The sequence below is a fragment of the Macrosteles quadrilineatus genome, unplaced genomic scaffold (genome assembly GCF_028750875.1).
Source record: "Macrosteles quadrilineatus isolate MER2022 unplaced genomic scaffold, UCM_ALF_1.0 Scaffold_2__2_contigs__length_208266976, whole genome shotgun sequence".
NCBI lineage: Eukaryota > Metazoa > Arthropoda > Insecta > Hemiptera > Cicadellidae > Macrosteles > Macrosteles quadrilineatus.
The window spans coordinates 18,373,790-18,399,484 of record NW_026542595.1 but is presented as its reverse complement, the minus strand read 5'-3'; the positions used below and the strand labels follow the sequence as shown (position 1 = coordinate 18,399,484).

General features: G+C 38.8%; 1 protein-coding gene across 1 annotated transcript in view; it reads right to left on the bottom strand.

Annotated features, from left to right (window-relative positions):
• The window catches only part of LOC128987429 (probable ATP-dependent RNA helicase spindle-E), a 274,025-nt gene that overhangs the window by 90,450 nt on the left and 157,880 nt on the right, over positions 1 to 25,695 (bottom strand). Inside the window, exons 15-17 of the mRNA XM_054408268.1 lie at positions 24,865 to 25,020; positions 20,375 to 20,510; positions 11,950 to 12,183 (exon numbers count right to left, since the gene is read on the bottom strand). Coding sequence (XP_054264243.1) covers positions 11,950 to 12,183; positions 20,375 to 20,510; positions 24,865 to 25,020 — 526 coding nt within the window. The remainder of the gene's footprint in view (positions 1 to 11,949; positions 12,184 to 20,374; positions 20,511 to 24,864; positions 25,021 to 25,695) is intronic.

Here is a 25,695-nt window from a genome sequence, read left to right as displayed (position 1 = left end):
GTGAATGACATTGACTTTGCCCATGATTGCACACTTACACTTCACACAATCACTGAATCCGAACTGAAACGATACATTTACAGTCTACGCGGTGGGTCAGCACCTGGCTACGATGGTATCTCAGCCGAAGTCCTGAAAGCCAATTTCCATTTGTTTAAAAAACCACTCTTACATATAGTAAATTTAAGCATTTCATCCGGTAGATTTCCTGAATGTTTGAAACTTGCCAAAGTTTTTCCTCTTTATAAATCAAATGAGTTTGCCAATATGAATAATTACAGACCAATATCTATTTTGAGTGTATTTGCTAAGTTAATTGAGAGAATAGTAAAAGATCAATTAGTTACATTTCTTCAAGCAAACAACATTTTGAGTGATTGTCAGTATGGGTTTTGCTTGGACAAAAACATTTCATATGCGCTTTTTGACATTAATAGGGTCTTAAATTCGGCAATTTCAGATAACACCCGATAATAATATTTTTAGATCTTAAAAAGGCATTTGATTCAGTTGATCGATCTAAGCTTTTTTCTAAATTAGAAGCAGTTGGCGTAAGGGGTAACGCTCTTCAATGGTTTAAAAGTTATCTGTCTCAAAGATCTCAACTTGTATCAATACTTAACACCAACAGTAATATTGAATATGTTAACTATGGCATGGTTCAAGGCAGTACACTTGGGCCTGTTTTATTTTTAATATATATAAATAATATTTCAAAACTTAATAATTTTGGTAAGCTTTTCTTATTTGCTCATGACACTTTAATTTTGAACAGCGGAAAAACTTGGCTTGAGTCCCGCAACAAAGCTTTGCACGACCTAATGGAAACCAAGTTGTGGTTAAACCAGAATATACTCTCTTTAAATTATTCAAAAACTAAGTGTATGCCAATTTCTTTAAGTTTAAAATCTGATTACAATCTAGAAAATCTTGTTATTCACACCTGTGGTGATTACCTCGACGCCAATTGTACATGCGAATCTATTGAAAAAGTAGAGTCATTCAAATATTTAGGAGTGGTCTTTGATTACCGTCTTAAGTGGTCTAGTCATATTCAATATTTAAACAGCAAAATTAGAAAATATATCTCTGCTATCGGTCAGCTGAATCAGATTCTAAATGAAAGTGAAATGAAATTAATGTACTATGATTTTGTTCAATCACTTTTATCCTTCGGAATCATAAGCTGGGGTGGTTGTTCTAAAAGTATTTTAGAGCCATTAAACATAACACAAAAGTTAATATTAAAAATTGGTTTTGGGAAGTGCAGGCGTTACCCATCTGACACTCTCTTTAAGGATCTGTCAGTTTTAACGATCAGACAACTTTTCATAAAAAATGTTCCAGGTCATATTTTTAAAAATTATAACAACATTTTCTCAATAATTTCCCATACACATAATACTAGATATTCTACCCGAATTGGAATTTCATCACTACAACTCATTTTATATTGCACACGTTCTATTTCGTAACTTGCAAAACAATTTTCAAAGCGTTAATCTCTTTGACTCCCCCACTTTAAACATACTCAAACGCCGTGTCAATGAGTGCTTACTTGGTCTAGGCAGGGACGAGGCTGAGCTTATCATCACAGCTGATTACAGACACAGACGCTCCTAACACGACATGCGACCTGACCATTGTACTCTGACGACTCGTTCTCCACCGCCCGCCCCACCCCCCTCGAGACACACTTTGAAAACCGTAGTACCTCTGTCACTATTACAGTTATATTATTTTTTATTTAAACTTAACTATGCCACTAGTATTTTTTCACATGGTTTGCTCTTGTAACTCCATTTAGACCATATCTTCACCTCATCATATCTTCTGTTATTTATTTATTTAGATTTTGTTTTTGATAAATAATGTAATGTTTAGATGCAACTACAGTCGACGCACAGGCTCGCTGCCCATGTCGGCTTATTCTTTATAAACATGTACGCTTTGTAAACATAGATGTAATGCAAAGGTTAATTTTATGTTATATGTTATTCTTTTAAATTCACTTATGTTTTCTCCTTTAAATAGGATTTGTGTACAAATTTCTGTAAATAATTTGTTGGAATAAAGATATAATTCATATAATTCATTCATTCATTCAATTAAAATAAAATTGTTTACATTTATCTCAAATGCCTTTGCATTTTGTTGCATTTACATTATCTTCTTTATCACCGCATTACGTTTTTGTTTTCACACACTTATTTTTACATAGTACACAGTCGAACTTTAATAACGAGAGTATTTTTAAATCACCTTGAATTTATTTTACCACCAATATGTTACTGCAAACCTTGATAAGAAGTCAACCTTGATAACAAGTCCTTTTTTAAAAACTGCCAAGAGAGTCTTGTTATCGAGGTTCTACTGTACATAAAACAGTACTGCAACATAATACACTACACTTGACAAAACAATTACAGTAGTCTACTAAAGTACAGATAATAATAATCAACCAACTGTTTAGAAGTTAGGCCTACGCAACGAATTGAAACTACTGGAACGTGTGCTGGCTAAAAACCACGTGTTGTGTTATCTGAGCGCACACAGCTTGCAGATGCATCTAGTGACATGCAGGCGCCAAGGGTGGTATAGACATCACCCCGCTGTGCGACATTACTGCCATGAAAACGTAAGAGGGGAGCGGGGAGGAAATGTCTGTTTGTCTATCTGCTTCTGTCCTGCTATCTCCTGTGATTCCAAGACACGACAGACACTGACCATTCATAAACATGTGTTCCACATATGTTTTATTAAATTTGTAACGGAACTTCCCACCTTTTCATCAAGAAACATAGAAAACAACAAGAAATGTCGTAGAATGTTGGGATATGATATTGTTGCCTTCAGTTTGGATGGAAGACTGTCACGAGTAAGTGTCTATAGCCCCAGTGCGGTGCAGCCCGCATCGTCGAACAAACCCGATTGCCGGGTGTTTGGCTTTCAAATTTCGGTCTGTCGAATAGCAAATAAGGTGATGTCCTGCTTTACGACGAGAGTCGACGTAGTTCGCTAAAACACCCACAGATAGCAGCACGTAGCTGGTCCTATTGTGATTGTATTGCCAATTGGAGGGAGAAAGACGGGACAACAAGTTAATTTTTAAGCTTGCCAGACAGGGATTCTATGGGGAAATTTACTACCAACCTACACCACAACAAAAAACAAGTCACACACTACACGGTAACGAGGTGTAGGTGCAACTTCGACCGACGCTAGAACAAAAACCAAGCTATACGAAAGGCATTGCCTACTGTAATTGATCGGGGAAGGACACACCCTACGGGTTTGAGCATCATACCCGATAGGGAACGGCAGCACCCAACGTCTTGATACGGATGGATCAGTCCCAAAATTTCGGGAAATTTTCAGGGAAAAAATTCCTGATTCGCGAGTGATGATTACGCCGCTATCGCGAGAGATGTTCACGAAAAGTTCTGCGAACGCAGGAGGCGACGTCATTTCAACGATCGCGCCAAGACCGCAAGTCATTTCTACGATCACGCCGTGACCGCGAGTCATTACAACTATTGCGCCATGACCACGACTCATTAAAACGATCGCTCTGTGACCGTGGAGTCATTTCAACTTTCATGCTGTAACCTTGAGTCATTTTGACAATCACGCCGTGACCGCGAGTCATTTCAACAATCCCGCCGTGACCGTTGGTCATACCGCCGATCACACCGTGACTATGAGTCATTTCGACAATCGCGCCGTGACCGTAAATCATAACGATCACGACATGACGGCGAGTCATTTCGATGATCGCGTCGTGACTGCCGAGTCATTTCGACCATCGCACCGTGATCGTGAGTCACAAGTTGCTATACCTAAAAATTGTTACTTAAGTTTTGGTTTTTATAGATCAGTGCTACAAACAGTAAAAATTGTTTTTGTTTGTCTTTTTTGGTAACTGCACTTCTTCCCACCTTTTCATCAAGAAACATAGAAAACAACAAGAAATGTCGTAGAATGTTGGGATATGATATTGTTGCCTTCAGTTTGGATGGAAGACTGTCACGAGTAAGTGTCTATAGCCCCAGTGCGGTGCAGCCCGCATCGTCGAACAAACCCGATTGCCGGGTGTTTGGCTTTCAAATTTCGGTCTGTCGAATAGCAAATAAGGTGATGTCCTGCTTTACGACGAGAGTCGACGTAGTTCGCTAAAACACCCACAGATAGCAGCACGTAGCTGGTCCTATTGTGATTGTATTGCCAATTGGAGGGAGAAAGACGGGACAACAAGTTAATTTTTAAGCTTGCCAGACAGGGATTCTATGGGGAAATTTACTACCAACCTACACCACAACAAAAAACAAGTCACACACTACACGGTAACGAGGTGTAGGTGCAACTTCGACCGACGCTAGAACAAAAACCAAGCTATACGAAAGGCATTGCCTACTGTAATTGATCGGGGAAGGACACACCCTACGGGTTTGAGCATCATACCCGATAGGGAACGGCAGCACCCAACGTCTTGATACGGATGGATCAGTCCCAAAATTTCGGGAAATTTTCAGGGGAAAAATTCCTGATTCGCGAGTGATGATTACGCCGCTATCGCGAGAGATGTTCACGAAAAGTTCTGCGAACGCAGGAGGCGACGTCATTTCAACGATCGCGCCAAGACCGCAAGTCATTTCTACGATCACGCCGTGACCGCGAGTCATTACAACTATTGCGCCATGACCACGACTCATTAAAACGATCGCTCTGTGACCGTGGAGTCATTTCAACTTTCATGCTGTAACCTTGAGTCATTTTGACAATCACGCCGTGACCGCGAGTCATTTCAACAATCCCGCCGTGACCGTTGGTCATACCGCCGATCACACCGTGACTATGAGTCATTTCGACAATCGCGCCGTGACCGTAAATCATAACGATCACGACATGACGGCGAGTCATTTCGATGATCGCGTCGTGACTGCCGAGTCATTTCGACCATCGCACCGTGATCGTGAGTCACACGTTGCTATACCTAAAAATTGTTACTTAAGTTTTGGTTTTTATAGATCAGTGCTACAAACAGTAAAAATTGTTTTTGTTTGTCTTTTTTGGTAACTGCAATACTTAAAAAAAACCCTATTTATGCACAGGAAAAAATTCCGTCCTGAAAATCCAGGAATTTAGAATCTCGAATCGTAAAACAATCGAATCTCGAGTCCCAAAAATAATTTACAGGGTGTATACTATTTTATTAAAGTGAAATTCCAGGTTTTTTCCAGGTTTTTCGAAGTTTTTCCAGGTTCCCGCGTGTTTGTTTAGTTTCACTTAAACTATAATCAATTTAAGACTTGCAGCTTAAGTATACAATATAAACTTACATCAAATTTGTTTTAAAGTCCAGTGAGCTAGTGTTGAAAAAGTAATAATCCTTATTATAGTAATCATTTTCATTATCATCATTACTTAAGGCCACGGAAACATCTTCTCTCTCTCGATAGCAGCAAAATCCTGAATAGTATCTTCATTTTTTATTAACACATTATCAACGGCGGCAAAATCCTGAATATTTCCTGCGGTTGTGTGTCCGCTTCCCACAGTGACCTAAACGTCATCACAGTCTTACGTTATCATAGAAAAATCCTGGACATCTCCCGCGGTTTGTATACATTATCGCCGTCTCTCGCGATCACGGAAACGTAATCATCGTCAACCACGATCGCGGCAAAATCACGAAAATCTTCCGCGGCCGTGTGGACATCATCATTGACTCCCGCGGTCACGTAAACGTCATCGTCATCAACCGCGATCACGGCAAAATAACGAAATTGTTCCGAGGCCGTGTAGACACCATCATTGACTCCCGCGGTCACGGGAACGTCATCGTCGTCGTTCACGATCTCGGCAAAATAATGAATCTTTCCCGTGGCGGTGTTAACATCATCGTTGATCTAGCGGTCACGGAAACATCATCGTCGTTTCCCGCGGTCACGGAAACGTCATCGTCATCTCCCGCGGTCACGGAAACGTCATCGTCGTCTCCCGCGGTCACGGAAACGTCATCGTCGTCTCCCGCGGTCACGGAAACGTCATCGTCGTCGGCCGCAATCACGGCAATATCATGAGCATATCACGCGGCCATGTAGAAACCATCATCGTCGTCTTTCGCGGTCACGGCAAATCACGAAAATCTTCTGCGGCCGTGTAGACATAATCATCGTCGTCTCCCGCGGTCACGGAAACGTCATCGTCGTCTCCCGCGGTCACGGAAACGTCATCGCCGTCTCCCGCGGTCACAGAAAAGTCATCGTCGTCTCCCGCGGTCACGGAAACGTCATCGTCGTCTCCCGCGGTCACGGAAACGTCATCGTCGTCGGCCGCAATCACGGCAATATCATGAGCATATCACGCGGCCATGTAGAAACCATCATCGTCGTCTTTCGCGGTCACGGCAAATCACGAAAATCTTCTGCGGCCGTGTAGACATAATCATCGTCGTCTCCCGCGGTCACGGAAACGTCATCGTCGTCTCCCGCGGTCACGGAAACGTCATCGCCGTCTCCCGCGGTCACAGAAAAGTCATCGTCGTCTCCCGCGGTCACGGAAACGTCATCGTCGTCGGCCGCAATCACGGCAATATCATGAGCATATCACGCGACCATGTAGAAACCATCATCGTCGTCTTTCGCGGTCACGGCAAATCACGAAAATCTTCTGCGGCCGTGTAGACATAATCATCGTCGTCTCCCGCGGTCACGGAAACGTCATCGTCGTCTCCCGCGGTCACGGAAAAGTCATCGTCGTCTCCCGCGGTCACGGATACGTCATCGTCGTCTCCCACGGTCACGGAAACGTCATCGTCGTCGTCCGCGATCTCGGCAAAATCATGAATATTTCCCGCGGCAGTGTATACATCATCGTTTATACCGCGGTCACGTAAACGTCATCGTCGTCTCCCGCGGTCACGTAAACGTCATCGTCGTCTCCCGCGGTCACGGAAACGTCATCGTCGTCTCCCGCGGTCACGGAAACGTCATCGTCGTCTCCCGCGGTCACGGAAACGTCATCGCCGTCTCCCGCGGTCACAGAAAAGTCATCGTCGTCTCCCACGGTCACGGAAACGTCATCGTCGTCGTCCGCGATCTCGGCAAAATCATGAATATTTCCCGCGGCAGTGTATACATCATCGTTTATACCGCGGTCACGTAAACGTCATCGTCGTCTCCCGCGGTCACGTAAACGTCATCGTCGTCTCCCGCGGTCACGGAAACGTCATCGTCGTCTCCCGCGGTCACGGAAACGTCATCGTCGTCTCCCGCGGTCACGGAAACGTCATCGTCGTCTCCCGCGGTCACGGAAACGTCATCGTCGTCTCCCGCGGTCACGGAAACGTCATCGTCACGTCTCGCGATCACTGAAACGTCATCGTCGTCTCCCGTGGTCACGAAAACGCAATCGCGGCAAGACGTATTTTACGACTACAATCTTCTACCGGGGCCAAAATAAAAATCCCGGAATCGGTCCAAAAATCCCGGCTTTTTCCCGGTTTTTTCCAGGTCCCTTCAAATTCAAGGTTATTTCCCGGTTCTCCCGGTTTTCCCGGTTGGTATACACCCTGAATTACAAATGGGCTTATGGTGATTAAAAAAGCAAGAATGGAATAGGAACCATTTAACACTTATAACCCCCACGACGACAATAACCTCTATGGTTAGTCAATGTAACAAATTTTTTACAAGCGTAGCAAAAGATTTTCATTCTCATGTTTCTGTTTCAGAATCTGTTAAGAGCGCAAAAAAGGCATCTTTAAAAGTTCCTAATTCTTTCAAGTTTCAATAGGTATCAGAATCTTTTGTCTTTTCATGTATAAAAAAACTCAAAAATTATAAAATCTTTAGCTCCTTGCATCTTAAAACCTCTAACTCATTGTATCAATATATCACTGTTAGCAGGCTCTTTTCCAGACAAATTAAAATATGCACAAATCAAACCAGTATTTAAAAAGGTGACTCCCATGAAATATCTAACTAACTATTGACCAATCGCTCTTTTGCCAGTCATCTCAAAGTTGTTTGAAGAGGCTGCTCTATCACAGCTAGTTCCATTCCTTGAAACAAACGAATTACTCAACAAAGATCAGTTTGGTTTTAGAAAAAAAAGGAGTACCTCAGATGCAGTAGTTGAGCTTACTTCTGATACTGTGGAGGCCCTGGATAGATCCCAGAGGGCAATTGGTGTTTTCTGTGATCTTTCCAAGGCCTTCGACTGTGTTAGGCATGACATTCTTCTGGAAAAACTTAAACTATATGGAATTGTTGGTTCTTCCTTGGCCTGGTTCAAATGCTATCTTCAGGGACGTTATCAACGAGTTGTAATAAAAGATAAATCTAACATTAAAAATTTCTCAAACTGGTGTCCGGTTCTTCATGGCGTTCCTCAAGGGTCTAAAGTTGGACCTCTTCTTTTTATTCTCTACATAAATGATCTAGCTGCCACATTGGATTCCAGAATCATACAATTTGCCGATGACACCACTGTGTTGGTCAAAACCCCATCTGTTGCCCTAGCGTCTATCAAAGCATCGGAAAATTTGAACAAAATAGAACTTTGTTTAAAACAAAATGGTCTTCATCTCAACTGTTCAAAAACACACTTACTTCATTTTCACAATCCACAGTTAAATACAGAAAAGGTAACCATCAGCTTGGATTCTGGGGAACAAATCAAGGCTTCAGAAAACATAAAATTTCTGGGTTTGTATATGAATGAACATTTAAAATGGACAGAACATCAATTTCAGGTGACTAAATCGTTAGCCAAAGCTTTGTTTGGATTAAGGGTAAGGGTCATCTTCAAAACAACGGGACTAAATGCTGCTTTGACTGTTTACCATTCCTATTTTATGTCCAGGGCTTGCTTTGGCATTATTTCTTCGGGCAGCTCTCCGATCATAGATGGGTTTTTTATTCTTCAAAATGTAACAATTCAATATTTCCACTTATATTTTTCATAGATAATTTTAACTTTCACCATATGTTTTTCTTTGTATCAATATGTCAATTTATCAAACCTTGTATAATATATGACCAAACAGACCAATGGGTAATTGATTCGAAACAATATAATGTAGAAATTTTCAAATAACATAATTTTGTGTAAATATATAATAGCCTATATAACTTTTGTAACAAAATTGCTTCAAATTCAATATAATTTTATTTAAATAACTTTTCAAAATTATAATTTAGCTCTCTAGCAAATTAAATTTGTTATAATATATGTGTGAACAGTGGCTTACAATTTTATGTGATTAAGTCAGCATTGACATATGTGAGTGCAACAATGCATCAGACCTTCATGACTTCCAATGGAGCTGAGCTAATATGAAGATGTAAATTGGATACTACCTATTTTAATATCAAAATTTATAAAAAAGTGTCTATATTTGAACCTAAATTAGTGAAATTCGATTGAAAAAGAACCGTCCTTATTACAAACATTAATAATTAAGTTACAACATCAAGAAATTTTGCTGCGAAGAAGACATCAATTTGGTGAGATCACTCCAATAGACATTTCCCCTTTGGAAGCCATTAAAACATTTTTAGGCCTAACCTTTGGACATTTGTACTCAAATTCAAAGTCAAGAAACTAATAGAAGCTTAATATTCAGAACTTTAATTAATTCAACCAATCTATAATTTGAACCTATTTTATATTTCAAACAAAATTTTAATTAGGCTATATAAAATCACAAGATTAAATTCAAATGCCGCTCGATCACCCCACCTGAGAAAGATTCATGCAATAAATTATAACACCTGAACCTTTAGAACTATTGTAATAGGCTTAGCCTAAAGCTTTCATTATTAAATTCATTCCCCACTGATTGTAAACTTTATTGTGAACCCTTTATTTTCTTTTAATATCAATTTTGTATTTTAATTAAATAAATTTAAGTTTCGATATTGTACATGGAGTTTCCATTGTATTCTTAATTTTAAGGTTGATTACAAAAAAAAGGCCATAAGAGTTTTAACTGACACTGCACCTCGTACTTCTTGTCGTCCTCTGTTTGTACATTTGAAACTATTAACAATTCATGCTGTGTATATACAGGGTGAATAACAAGTCAAGACCCCCACCTCTAATATTTTTCCAAGTAAATATACAGAGATATCCTTTTGGTGGTCGAGCAATCTTAGCAGGAAGTTTCATTTTATCATTTTGACATTTTTGAGTGTCCCCCAAAAGGGGGGATTTGGGGGGCAACTCAAATATTTTAAATGTAAACCCCCTTCAAGTGACACCTCATTTTGAAGTGTTTACAAAAACGTAAAGAATGGTGAAAACTAGAGGTCGCTATCTATTCTCTATCCAAAATGGTAGCTCCTCAAATGGTGGAAAATCAACGGTAAAATTGTTAATATTGGCTGCCATTTTGGATAGAGAAGAGATAGCGAGCTCTGGTTTTCACCATTCTTTAAGTTTTTGTAAACACTTCAAAATGAGATGTCACTTGAAGGGGGTTTCGATTTAAAATTTTTGAGTGTCCCCCAAAAGGGGGGATTTGGGGTACAACTAAAAATGTTTCAATAGAAACCCCTATCAAGTGACACTTCATTTTGAAGTCATTTTGAAGACACCCATAAAATGTAATTCCTTTTCAAAGGGAACTTTCCATATACTTGATGTTGAAAATACCTCAGCTGTAGTACTTATTTGTATGTTATTCTTTCAATTTATTACCTTAATCAGGGGGGATTATTTGTTTGTATTAGGTATTACTGTATTCTGTTTTGTTTATTTCAGCTTAACTAAACCAATCAATAGTTTTATTAAAACCATTAGAGTATAATACTTATGAAGTCAAACGGGATGAAGCCCATGGGTAACAGCTAGTTAGTATAGGATTCTTTCAGTTGCATCATTTGTTTATGTTTATGATCCATACTGAGTCTGTTCTAATATTTGTGAAATGCTGTAATAATATTTTACAGGGAATAAGTCATTGTAAAAGAAATTATTCATGGAAATAGGAAATAAAATACCTCCGCCACATCAAACCTGCAGACTAAGCAAATTCCCATCTGTCCGATTATAATTTTATGTTAGAAAACTACACTTTTGGCAGGTTTGGAAGAATTGTGCTAGATTTTCGCTTACAGTACAAACCATTCAACATGTTATTTGATTATTCATAAAATCTATCATTGATTTTGTATCCTAAATAAGTGTTTACAGTCCGAGTTAAAAAAATCTTACTATTATCAAATTAAGTAATACAGATCAATTTTGTTTCTAAATTAAATGGTAGGTGTGAAACCATTTTTAAAGCATTTGCAAAGAACCAACATTGCCTCTTTTGCATACTGACCCCTTTGCAAGGCACAGATATAGCTGCTAGTTTAATCTAAAACTTTATGATAAGCTAGATTATTTATTCTAAATTTATTTCAATGATTATGAAACAGATTTTTCTTCCCGTTGCGAATCTTGGGTACAGCAGCTAGTATATATATATATATAATTAAATGCTATAAATATTTGATAAGCATGTAAAATGCAAAGCATAGGCCTATAAACATGTGTTTTTCACACTATATTTTTCAAAGTATAAAATAATTACTTTTGATTTTTTCATTTTAAAGCTGGCATATAAGACAGTCTATATCTTTCTACAAGTCTATCAATATGATGAATTATTCGACTTTGGTTATTTTCTAGATCTTATATCACAAAAAGGACCGAACCAAAACAAATAAAATTTCTGTTATAAGCACCACAGGTGTAGTTACTATAATTATAATGTAAGTTTGACCATTAAGACTCATCTAGTATAAAAAATAAAGTTGAAATTTTTACAAAATTCCTGATGTTTATAAATTTATGTTTCTGGTTATTTAAACATAAAAAAATCAAATTACTGGTTTTCCTTCACATAGCATAATTGAAAATGCACATAATGCACTACAAGGTAGGCATACTCACATCTACCATGGGTCTGTGATTAAAATGCTGGGAATGCTTTCTAATGATCTTTGCTCGGTAGTATTTGGGTTCAGTTTCTCCTTCGTCTCTGAAGGGAGCCGCGTATATGACGTTGTCATCAACCTCGTCACAGGCACACAGCAAGTCGGAATTGTTCAACAGCATAAATACATCTTTCAGCTTCTCCTGGGTTTCAGGGCAGATATGTCCATAGAAACTGCCAGCATTCTCCACCTGCTCATACAATCCAAAAAATAACATCATAACCTACAACCAATAGGCTAGTCATAAAGTTCAAAGAAAATACAGGGTGAGTTTCTACTGACGCCCATAACTTCGCCAGTGGATTCTACTGATCAAAATGAACAAAAAAGTTGCTATAAACCCTAGTCCGATTCCTAACCGTTTGGTCATAATTGAGAATTTTGTATTTTCTAACAATATTGGACTTTCTGCTACTATTTACTTTATAAGAATAAAACCAATCAATCTAGCGATTTATATTAAAAATAATTCAAAAGGGCATTAAATTTACTACAAAACCAAGGTTACATGAAAAAATATTTCATTACATACATCGGTTCCTAGCCGAATTAAAGTAAAAAATATCGTATAATAGTTATTTTGTTTAAGTTTAAAGACCCCTTTTTCTTACTTTATCCTGGTGCCACGCAATGTCCAACTAGATAAAATACTTTCTCATTTAATAAGCTTTAAATTGATATGCAATTTTAAATTGTTGTAGGTAGAATTGACAGAAAAACTACTATGAAACTAAATAAAAACCAGGTTTACGAGTAAGGGCATTCTTATTTAATACGACGCAAATGAACACAACATTTTCATACAGTAACTCAATGGTTACTTTGCATTAACAAATTAATTACAAGCATTTAGAATAGACAATGTTGATTGCTTCTTAAGCAAGTTTTCGAAATGACCACCATTTTTCAATGACTTTTCAAGACTAATTCCAGATTTTTCAAGACTAGTTTTTTCCACAATTAGTGGGTGTTGATACCAAAATGTATCGATTCTCAATTCTTGATACCGATACCAATTTTTATCGCTTAACCAAATTTTCTAAATAATACTACACCATCTCTTTGTCTTTGTCATAAAGTAGTATTATGATAATGTTGTGTTTCAAGTAAAGAAATAATGCAGCAATAAAAAATTCTAATAGCGAATTTGTTTTTCTTTACCATGAAATCTTCCGCGTACAGTACTTTTAGACATCATCATTGACTGCAGCGGTTACAGAAACGTGATCGTTGTCGTCCGCGATCACGGCAAAATCATGAACATTTCCCACGGCCGTGTATACATCATCGTCGTCTCATGCGGTCACGGAAACTTCATCGTCATCTCCCGCGGTCACGGAAACGTAATCGTCGTCGTCCGCGATCGCGACAAAATCATGAATATTTCCCGTGGCCGAGCAGATATCATCGTCGACTCCCGCGGTCACGGAAACGTCATCGTCATCTCCCGCGGTCACGGAAACGTCATCGTCGTCGTCCGCGATCGCGGCAAAATCATGAACATTTCCCGCGGCTGTTTAGACATCACCGTCGTCTCCCACGGTCACGGAAACGTCGTCGTCGTCCGCGATCACGGAAAAATCATGAGCATTTCCCGCGGCCGTGTAGACCCGCGGTCACGGAAACGTCATCGTCATCTCCCGCGGTCACGGAAACGTCATCGTCATCTCCCGCGGTCACGGAAACGTCATCGTCATCTCCCGCGGTCACGGAAACGTCATCGTCATCTCCCGCGTTCACGGAAACGTTATCGTCGACATCCGCAATCGCGGCAAAATCATGAACATTTCCCGCGGCTGTTTAGACATCACCGTCATCTCCCGCGGTCACGGAAACGTCATCGTCATCTCCCGCGGTCACGGAAACGTTATCGTCGACATCCGCAATCGCGGCAAAATCATGAACATTTCCCGCGGCTGTTTAGACATCAGCGTCGTCTCCCGCGGTCACGAAAACGTCATCGTTATCTCCCGCGGTCACGGAAACGTCATCGTCGTCGTCCGCGATCAAGGCAAAATCATGAACATTTCCCGCGGCTGTTTAGACATCACCGTCGTCTCCCACGGTGACGGAAACGTCGTCGTCGTCCGCGATCACGGCGAAATCATGAGCATTTCCCGCGGCCGTGTAGACCCGCGGTCACGGAAACGTCATCGTCATCTCCCGCGGTCACGGAAACGTCATCGTCATCTCCCGCGGTCACGGAAACGTCATCGTCATATCCCGCGGTCACGGAAACGTTATCGTCGACATCCGCAATCGCGGCAAAATCATGAACATTTCCCGCGGCCGAGCAGATATCATCGTCGTCTCCCGCGGTCACGGAAACGTCATCATCGTCATCTCCCGCGGTCACGGAAACGTTATCATCGACGACCGCGATCACGGCAAAATCATGAACATTTCCCGCGGCCGTGTAGACATCGTCGTCGTCTCCCGCGGTCACGGAAACGTCATCGTCATCTCCCTCGGTCACGGAAACGTTATCATCGACGTCCGCGATCACGGCAAAATCATGAACATTTCCCGCGGCCGTGTAGACATCATCGTCGTCTCCCGCGGTCACGGAAACTTCATCGTCATCTCCCGCGGTCACGGAAACGTCATCGTCGTCGTCCACTATCGCGGCAAAATCTTGAACATTTCCCGAGGCCGTGAGGACAATCATCATAGGCTTTCGCCGTTGCGTAAACGGAAGACGACGATCGCGGCACAATCATAAAAATTCCCGACTTTGAAATCAAATTTAAGACTAAATCCCGACTTTTCAAGACCATTTTGAAATTCAATACTAATTCCCGACTTTCCCGATTTTTCCGACTACTAGACACCCTGATGGATCCTTTCACAGGTTCAGAATATGCTGATATGCATTATGTTTGTGGTTTTTGTTCTGGAAATGCGTCTGAAAGTGTTCGCGAGTACATTCGACGCTTTCCATACAGGCGGATTCCTGATCGAAAAACATTTATTCGCGTCTACCAGTGTTTGCGTGAAAATGGAAAGTTTCCCACCAACGGCCGCTTAGTTGGCAACTTTATGCAAGATGTCGGATTGGAAGAGGCTGTCTTGGAACGGGTAAGTGAAGATCCAAGGATAAGTACGAGGACATTAGCCCGTGAGTTTGGGGTATCTCAAACATTTGTGTCAAAACTATTATGAAAAGAGGGGTTGCACCCATTTTATTTCACGCGCGTCCAGAAACTTGAGCCGAGAGATCCACCTCAGAGGCTCCAGTTTTGTCAGTGGATCCGGCAACATGACAGCAGGGATTTCCTGAAAACAATTTTATGGACTGATGAATGTTCGTTTACGAGAGATGGCGTCTTTAATTTCCATAATGAGCATCACTATGCTGACGATAATCCGCACCTCGTTCGTGAATCTAGGAGTCAGTCACGATTCAAGGTAAATGTGTGGGCTGGACTGATAGGAAATCGAGTGATTGTACCATATCTTGACCTTCCTCCAACACTGAATGGAGTTGACTACTTACAGTTCCTAACTAAAATCCTACCAGAACTCCTGGAGGACATTCCATTGAATTTGCGTGATCGCATTGTGTACCAAGCTGATGGCGCACCTCCGCACTTCAATCTCAATGTAAGTTACGTGACTATTTAAGCAACAATTTCCGCTTGTGGATAGGAAGAGGTGAAACCGTTGCCTGGCCTCCTCGGTCACTCCATTGGATTATTACTTTTGGGGGTACCTTAAACAAGAGGTTTATCGGACGCCAGTGGAATCAGCTGAAGAAGTGAGAAACCGAATTGTCACAGCTACTGCACGACTACGCAATACGGTAAACTTGAATGCTACTGTTAGAGAGTTGAGAAAACGTGTCCGCATCTGCATCAGACAAAATGGTGGTCATTTCGAAAACTTGCTTAAGAAGCAATCAACATTGTCTATTCTAAATGCTTGTAATTAATTTGTTAATGCAAAGTAACCATTGAGTTACTGTATGAAAATGTTGTGTTCATTTGCGTCGTATTAAATAAGAATGCCCTTACTCGTAAACCTGGTTTTTATTTAGTTTCATAGTAGTTTTTCTGTCAATTCTACCTACAACAATTTAAAATTGCATATCAATTTAAAGCTTATTAAATGAGGAAGTTTTTTATCTAGTTGGACATTGCGTGGCACCAGGATAAAGTAAGAAATACCCCCGTCGCAGCAAACCTGCATACTAAGCGAATTTCCATTTACCCGGCTTGATTTCTACTAAAATATTCCCTATAAATTTTCAGATTTATTTCCTATTTAAATAACATTAATTTTAGTGAGTAGTTAGGTTTGCTGCTACGGGGAAGATGTTGAGATGTGTTTTTTCAATTGAAATATTGATAGCTTAGTATGAAATAAACCAAATTGCCAAATTTGATTAAAATATATCCATAAACAAGCAAACTAGAACAGTTTATTTATTCTCCATAATAATAACATGGGAATTTTAAATTTACAATTTTTTAAATTTTCTCCGTAGTCAATGAACATTCAAAAACACTTCAATATATCAAATTATTTGTTTTTTTAAGCTCTTCAAAATGGTCTAGAGAGAAATTTAGAAATTTTAAGTTTTTAGGGTCAAAAATGAGAAAAACCCATTTTTACCCCATAAAACCCCCCATAAACCCCTGATCCCATGGTCCGATTATGCTGGTTCGCGAACTCGTTCGAATAAATGTAGGTTTACACGTTTGTACCAAATTTCATCAAAATCGGATCAATTTTGCTCGAGTTATCGCGCTAACGGACATATATGTAAATATATATATATATAAATATATATATATATAAATATATATATATATATATATATATGAATTTGAACGGATGGTGTTTTTGGCCTCTGGGGACCTCAAAACGAAAAAGAAAATCGGTCCCGGGTCTAGGTCTTACCATGAGACCTACGGTAATAGCTTATTCCCTATATGGGAAATTCGCTAAAAGGGGTCTTTAAACTTAACTTAACAAAATAACTATTATATGATATTTTTTACTTTAATTCGGCTAGGGACCGATGTATGTAATGAAATATTTTTTCATGTAACCTTGGTTTTGTGGCAAATTTAATGCCCTTTCGAATTATTTTTAATATAAATCACTAGATTAATTGGTTTTATTCTTATAAAGTAAATAGTAGCAGAAAGTCCAATATTGTTAGAAAATACAAAATTCTCAATTACGTACGACCAAACGGTTCGGAATCGGACTAGGGTTTACAGCAACTTTTTTGTTCATTTTGATCAGTAGAATCCACTGGCGAAGTTATGGGCGTCAGTAGAAACTCACCCTGTATAATAAGAGTATTGATTGTAATATTGTATTGTAATACATACATGGATTTATAAGTATCTAGGGGTAGGCAAGTACTCGACTTTCGAGAAATTACTCTGCTTTTCCAAATACTCAATTTCGAGTCGAGTAGTAGCTACTACTTGAAAATTTGAGTCAAATAGTAAAGTGTGAATTTAATAAATGATATTTGTTTTTGTGTTAATGTCTTATTGAATCCCCATTCCTACAAAGAACTACTATCTAATTTAATATAGGCTAGTCCAGCGTAATACTATAATGTTCAACAAACAACCATCCATATCGTCATGCGGCAGAGCTAGCAAGAGGTCTACTACTTTCCTGCAATACGTCTTGATAACGATATGGTAAGTTAAAAGATAAGGAAAAAACAAAATCTCTAGTCAAACCGGGCAAGGGATTGCTGTCCGGAAAAACAACTTTGTATCATTGTCCTTTAATTAGAATCCCCGGCCACGCCAGCCCTGTGGTGCAAGTCTAAATATAGCTTCAATGTTGCACTCTCCCCTTCCCCCTTACCGATTCCACTCGCCATGGCCATACCATTGGCGGATCTAGAACAGTCATGGGGGGGGGGGGCGAAAAAGGGGGCCTGGGGGGTTTGGTTAAAATTTGAGTAAACTAAGTCTCCAAAATGCCAGTTTTAAAGCTTTTTCTTTGTCTAAAGTTAGTGTGACAAATTATTTTACGCAATGTGTATGCACTACTGTATTACGTGCAGTAAAAAATAAACGTGTATGTACGCCCGTATTTATCACGTATTAATAGTATACTTGAATTTATCACCTAGTAATAAATTATGAAAATCCTAAACAAACATCTGGTAAACTTTTTTATGTGCTACTAACCAACACAGTGAATTGAAAGTAATTAATTATTACTATAGGCTGTATCGAACCGAAACTGTTCTAGTAAAATACTGTACCAAACCGATGACGGTAATTGTACAGACTTTTTCGGTGTACTGCAGACCCCTGATAGAAAGTAAAATAAACTGATTCTGTTTGTGATTTTGGTTGTGCAATTTTCAATCCATGGTGGTAGCAACATGACAACTGCAGTTTGAAGTTGATTGTAACATAACCTAGAAATTTGTGAGTTTCAGTAAAGGCCAAATTAATATACCCGGCTACAGTGACAGATCACGCCATGGCCGCGGAGTCATACCGACAATCACGCCATGGCCGCGGAGTCATAACGACGATCACGCAGTGACCGCGAGTCGTACAGACGATTCGGCCGTGACCGCAGCCATACCGAAGATCACACCGAGACCGCGGAATCATATTGACGATTCTGCCGAGATCGTGAGTCATACCGACGATCACGCCGTGACCGGTGGAGTCATGACGACGCCCCAATGATCACGCCGTGACCGCAAGTCATACCGACTATCACGCTGTGACCGCGTGTCATACCAACGATCAAGCCATGATCGTGGTGTCATACCGACGATTCCTCAGCGTCCGCAAGTCATACCGACGATCACGCCGTGACCACGGAGTCATACCGACTTTCACGCTGTGACGCTGTTTCTTTATTTAAATTATTTTTAAAGTTATTAGTTAGGTTATTTATCATGTTAGTAAGGAGGAAGAAAAGTTAAGTATAGATAAAACACACAATAACAAGTGATTGTGATTGATGCTGCAGCCAACAAGTAGGCTAGGCATAATTTTTTAGTGGGCCTAATAATAATAATTTAATTATTAACCATATAACTTAGAAATTTTTTTGGATACTTAAACTACTTATTTAGGCCTAGGCCTACTTACATTCAACTACTCGACTCGAGTTTTTACTCAAATATTCGACTCTACTTGAAAAATCACTACTCGCTCACCCCTTTAAAATATGTAAACAAATAAAATAAATAAACAGTGTCACATATGTTTTGAGTTCAATTTAAATTTTTGATTAAGTAGTTAGGTTGATTTTTTAAGATGTTTAGGTATTTGATTCTTTTCTGATTTCTCAATTTTTTTTATGGATTGGAGTTTGTTTTTGTCTTTTCATTATAAAAATAATTAAATAAGGAGTTTTGGATGATTTTAAATTCTTCTTTTATATCCTTTTTCTTATAATTAAGAACTTTTCTATTTTAAACACAATTTTTTATTTTCCGTCGTTATGATAGTTTTCTTTTCTCCACCCTAAATCTGGGAACTGAACCTCAGGTATTGGGCGGGTAGCAGGTGGCGGATAGCGATCGCTCCACCAGGCTACGAATTAGGGGAAACCTAAATAAGCAGTCCTGGACTGAGGCGGCAGCACTAGAGGGCGTGGGAGGGTGATCTGTGGCAGGGTCACACTCCGCAAGTCGGTTATCACAATAAAAATTTGACAGGTTTGGTCAGGTGTATAAATATTTACACGTTAATAGAAAATTTGATCAAAATCGGATTATTTTAAATCAAGGTGTTGAATAGTACGTTGGTAAAGTTAGTTAGTTTAAGAAGTTTAAAAGTTTGATAAAACTGAAATAAGTTAAGAATTTTTTGAACACAGTTTTATTTATCCATAGTAAAAATAATTATACATTGAAAACAATAACAAATTATATCCAACCAGCTTACATTTAATATATTAATTTAATCCATGCCTTTGGCACACAAGTGCAAAAATAGACATATTAAAATACAGTAGAACCCCGGTTAACCGAAATAATGTACTACCACGGGGAAAAATGAATTTAAAACAATGTCTATATAATACGGCATTTTATTTCAGCTACAGAAATGTTACAATGGGTTAGAGTAGGCTAAACAAGTGAAGTTACTAAAGCATTTTACATTACGTAGCCTATTACTTACATTTTAGCCCTGTATTATTTTATGGAACCGTTTTGGTTAACCCGAGTTTCAGTTAACCTGAATTCGGTTAACCAGGGTTCTACCGTAGATGACAAATAAATCAGTCCCGGATCCAGGTCTTACCGTAAGACCCACGGTATTAGACTATTCCCTATAAGAGAAATTTGCTAAACGGCACTTTTAATAATTTTAAGGACTTCATATCAAATAAACTTTATTTAATTACAAAAGAATGAAAAACTTTCTTACATGAGAAACAGTCATTTCAACTATCTGTTGGTCCCACGGTATTAAGGGCTTGTATTCTGATGATTGCAATCTAGAGGAAAGTTTTGATCTTCTTGATGATTCAAGCGCAAGCAATCTCTCCTTGGCTTCAGAGGACCTAACAAATAAAACAGATGCATCAAAATAGCTTATAAGTAGTTTCCAAAACTAACTAATTTTATGTGTTTCCAAGCAGGAAAACTAAACTGCAAAATCTGCAAAGAATTGTAGTTGATAACAACACAATTCAAAATAAAGACCACATCAAATTCTTGGTAGGGGTCTGCGGTACAGAAAATTTAAGGTCGGTACGGTTCGGTACGGTACAATATTTTGTACCTCGGTTCTCGGTACAAAATCGGTACGGCACGTGGCTACCCATATTTTTGCGGTTTTTTGCTCAGAACTGTATTTAAACCATTATTTTTAACTTTAATACATTGACATGACTATGAAAATGTATAGTATCCTACATTCATGGTTTTCTAACAACAATTACTGTACCACACATTATTAAAACAATACCTTTTACTACTACGAGGATTGTGTCAAGAAAAATCACAGTTAAGATAAAGGCTTTACCTATTTTACTCTGAGATACTTTGAATAGCCATGATAAAAGTGGTTTTAAAAATAGGATAAGAGTTTTTATTAACAAACATGTTTGAAACATTTATTGACAAGATAATGTCACACAACTGGTAAACTATTTCCAACCAACACAATGTCTAGTTGTTTTTAAAATAAAAAAATAAAAAATAAGCCTAAAAGCATTCAGTATACGATGACAGTGTAATTGCCAGCTGTTCATTAGAGGTTATGATGAAGTAATGACAAAGAGCATATTTTTTATCAGCTTCAAAACTAGTTATAAGATGGATACAGCTCTTGAAAAGTTTTTTTTTTTTTTTAAACTAAAATTTGGATTATCACAGAGTAAGATTATTGTCTTTTCATTTACAAAGTTAACATCCACAATATCAATCATATCAATCATTAGTTTATCTTAGGCTCAATTTTCTTAGTATATTTTAAAGCTCTTCCAATGAATCAAAAGACCCAGGCCTAGACCTAATTATTTAGGAGAGCCTATATATCACGTTGTGATCGTCAAAATGACTTGCGGTCACGGCATGATCGTCGGTATGACTCGCGGTCACGGTATGATCATCGGTATGAATCCATGGCCACGGTGTGAACGTCGGTATGACTCCGCGGACACGGCGCGATCGTCAGTATGACTCCGCGTTTACGGCATGATCGTCGGTATGACTCCGCGGTTACGGCGCGATCGTCGGTATAACTCTGCGTTCACGGCATGATCGTCGGTATGACTCGCGTTCACGACATGATCGTCGGTGTGAATCCGCGGCCACGGCGCGATCGTCGGTATGACTCGCGGTCACGGCATGATCGTCTGTATGACTCACGGTCACGGCATGATCGTCGGTATGAGTCCGCGATTACGGCGCGATCAACAGTATGACTCCACGGTCACTAAGTGATCGTCGGTATGACTCGCGGTCACGGCACGAACGTCGGTATGACTCCGCGGATACGGCGCGATCGTCGGTATGACTCCGCGGACACGGCATGAACGTCGGTATGACTCACGGTCATGGCACGATTGTCGGTATGAGTCCGCGATTACGGCGCGATCGTCAGTATGACTCCGCGGTCACTAAGTGATCGTCGGTATGACTCCGCGGTCATGGTGCGTCGTCGGTATGACTCCGCGGTTACGAGGTGATCGTCGGTATGACTCGCGGTCTTTGTGGGATTGTCGGTATGACTCGTGGTATCTCCGGAATCGTCGGTATGACTCCGCGGTGACGGCGTGACCGTCGGTATGATTCCGCGGTTACGGCGCGACCGTCGGTATGACTCCGCGGTTACGGCGCGATCGTCGGTATGACTCCGCGATCACGGGGTGATCGTCGGTATGACTCGCGGTCTCTGCGGGATTTGGGATTTAATCCAATATTTTTGGAATTCCCGAATAAAATGTAATCCTGTCCCGTAAATCGGGACATTTTTTTTCCGAAAATTTCTTTAAATTTTGGGACCTGTCCATCCCTACTGTTTATGGAATGTATGTCTATGAAACAGTATTATCAGTAAAAGACAGATTCAATGTCTTTCTTAGTTTTCTCTTTATCCAAAAAATGTAAAATTCAGCATAGCTATCCCATATTGCCCAATCACAGCTTACTAAACATTACGTCGTCATCAGTCCTCAGTGAATGAAATCAGTTCTCAGTTGCAACATAGCGCACGCAGCGACAGCAGACAAAGATGTAAAACGGAGCAGACGAATGTTAGCGCAAGCGATGACGTGACCTTTCCATTCCATTTGATAAAGAAACAGATTTTCCCAAAACAATAATTGGGTGGGGGATTTGTTATATCGAGGGAAAGACGTAGACAATTCGTTATGCAGAGGTTAAATTCGCAATGTAGAGGTTCTGACAATGATAAATTTGTTATATTGAGGTGTCTTATTTTAGCCGAAATCACGAAAAATTTGTTAAATCAAGGTCGTTGTTATGGTTTGTTCGTTATGTAGAGGTAAAATATACATTGTGTCTTATGGAGGGTTCTAGGGGATTAAAAAAAATTCGTTATATCAAGGAATTCGTTATATCGAGGTTCGTTATATCAAGGTTAGATTGTATATTTTAAAGCTCTTCCAAAGAATCAAAAGACCCAGGCCTAGACCTAATTATTTAGGAGGGCCTATATATAAATTGATTAGGTTACAATGAGGGTAGCAAAATCACTATCTAGTTCATAAGATTTAGATTGCATAAAGTACCTTCAACACAACACAAAAAAATACAGGAAACTAAAAAACATTTTAAGCCTTAAACAGCCACATCTAACAATATAAGACAAGATACAGAACATGTAATGACATAATTTGAGACCGAGTAGGCTTGAATAACGAAAACAAAAATTATGCAAACAACAACTATGCTTGTGGGTTGTCAATAGAAAGATAAAATATCTATAACAAATATTTTAACTTATAAAATAAGATTGTAGATTAGTTACAAGTTTAATGTGTAGCCATAAACAGTTTTATGGCAGTAGGCAATGGCCAGCGGCAAATTGAATATACTGACTTGAGTTAGAGATAACAATTAACAGTCATCATAAAACTATTATTTTTATGATAAAATAGAATTGGAGAAAGTCGTAAAGAAATAAAGTGATAAAACTCAACAGTTCTTGGAAGTACTTGAATACAACAATGATTGTCGTGATAAAATGTTAATGGATTTGGAACTGATAATGGGGTTTTTATTGCATCATCACCCTAGTAATAAATTATGAAGATCTAAACAAACATCTGATAAGACTTTTATGTGCTCGGAACCAACTGTCCGTTGACTACGATAGTAAACTGAAAGTAATTTATTATTATAATTAGGCTGTACCAAACTTTTTCGGTGCACCGCAGACCCCTACTTCCTAAAGAAATCAAATTAGAAACTCCCAAATATAAATTTAAATCAAAATTGAAATAGTTTCTTATCAACAAGGCTATGTACTCCTTTGAAGAGTTTTAGTTTTATAAGTTATTAATTGCTCTACTTCATTTAAATTAAAACTTTTGGTTTTAAAATAATTTTATCTATATTTTTAATTTTGATATATTTATGTATACACTTCCATATTAAATTGCTTGTTTTAATTTATTTGATCTGAAAAGCTATTAATATTGATGGTATGTTGTTATGCCATGCATGATAATGATGAGTATTTTAGTTAAGTTAGTTTTATTAAATAAATTACTCTTGACGCCATTCCTGTATCTATGAATTGTACTTAAATGAATAAAGTTATATGAAATGAAATAGTCAACATTGATTATCATTCAAATGTGCATTGGCATTAAAATAAACGGTATCAGCAATCTGACACATACTTTCTCCCATAAGCTTGCCAACAACCTTTATAATGGTATTTTGACATAGCTAACACTAATTGTATTTGGTTGATTTGGCTAAATAAATGACTTATTACTTATGACTTAATGGGTGAGCGGTGCAAGTAAGTTAACTATGATAATTTTATAGGAAAAAATCACAAAAGTTGCAATAACTTTTGAACCGTAATTGTTAGTAATGGGGGTTGCATTATTTAGTTTTTAATTATAAGGACCATAACACATTAATTTTAGTCAAAAATGGTTTTTTTCTAAAATCTGATTTTTAGTAATTTTATGGGATTTTTTAATGGGAAAATAACACAAGTTACAATAACTTTTGAACTGTAATTTTTACAAATATATTAATTGTTAATTTAGTGGAAATTACATGTGGAGGCTAAGCCGTTGGCTGGACCGGGTATTTTGTTACACATTGTTCAAAAATTAAATTTAAAAAACAAGTCTATCAACTACTGAAAACCGGCAGACATAAATTAAATTATTAAGAGACTAGTTTACACTTCTTAGTTGAACTTACGAGAAAGTACGAATAGCTAGAGGTACGTTGAGCTGCCTCAGCTTGATGGCTCGATAAACTGGCATTACAATCTCCCCTGGGATATCAGCATGGAGCTCACGTTCCCCAATATCCTGGGTGCTCATTGACGTCTGATTGAACTCTACAATCAACTTCCTGTAAAATATATGAAAAATATGCACATGGAAAACTTTCAACAAAAACAATTGTTAGGGCCTTCTCTGGATTTATTAGAAGATTGCAACAAATATCAAATCCTCAAACGACAGTGACAACAGGACAGTGTGACAACAGGACAGTGTGACAACAGACGCTGAGCTAAATGATACTTACACTTCAACAAAGCCACAGTTACACCAATGTATTGTACCGAAATAATAACTGTATTACAAACATACAGGCACACAGAACTTAGGATATGACCTATACATACAATGCTATAGTAATTTCAATTAACAATTATTTAAATTCCAAAAGTTGTTTTATTTATTGTTCTAATAGTTATTTATTATTTGGTTGTATTCTACGTCTATGACAGCACCAATTTTAACCTTCCATCGGGCGCAACACGGAAGTGACCTCCGGGTCACTATTTTTTTTTGTTATAAAAACAATGGTACATGTTCGGCAGGGCTGTGGCCTGATTTACCTCACGAACCTCTTTTGCAGAATCGTTTTTGTATACTCTTACCCCTTTCCCAGTTGTCAGTCGACCTTGGGGAGTGGTTTGTGTCACTACTGGAAGTAGCTTCCATGAGCGCCCTGTGATGCAACGGGTTTCCCGGAGCCTAGTTCCGTGTGCACCCTTGTGTTTGAACTTATTTGACGATA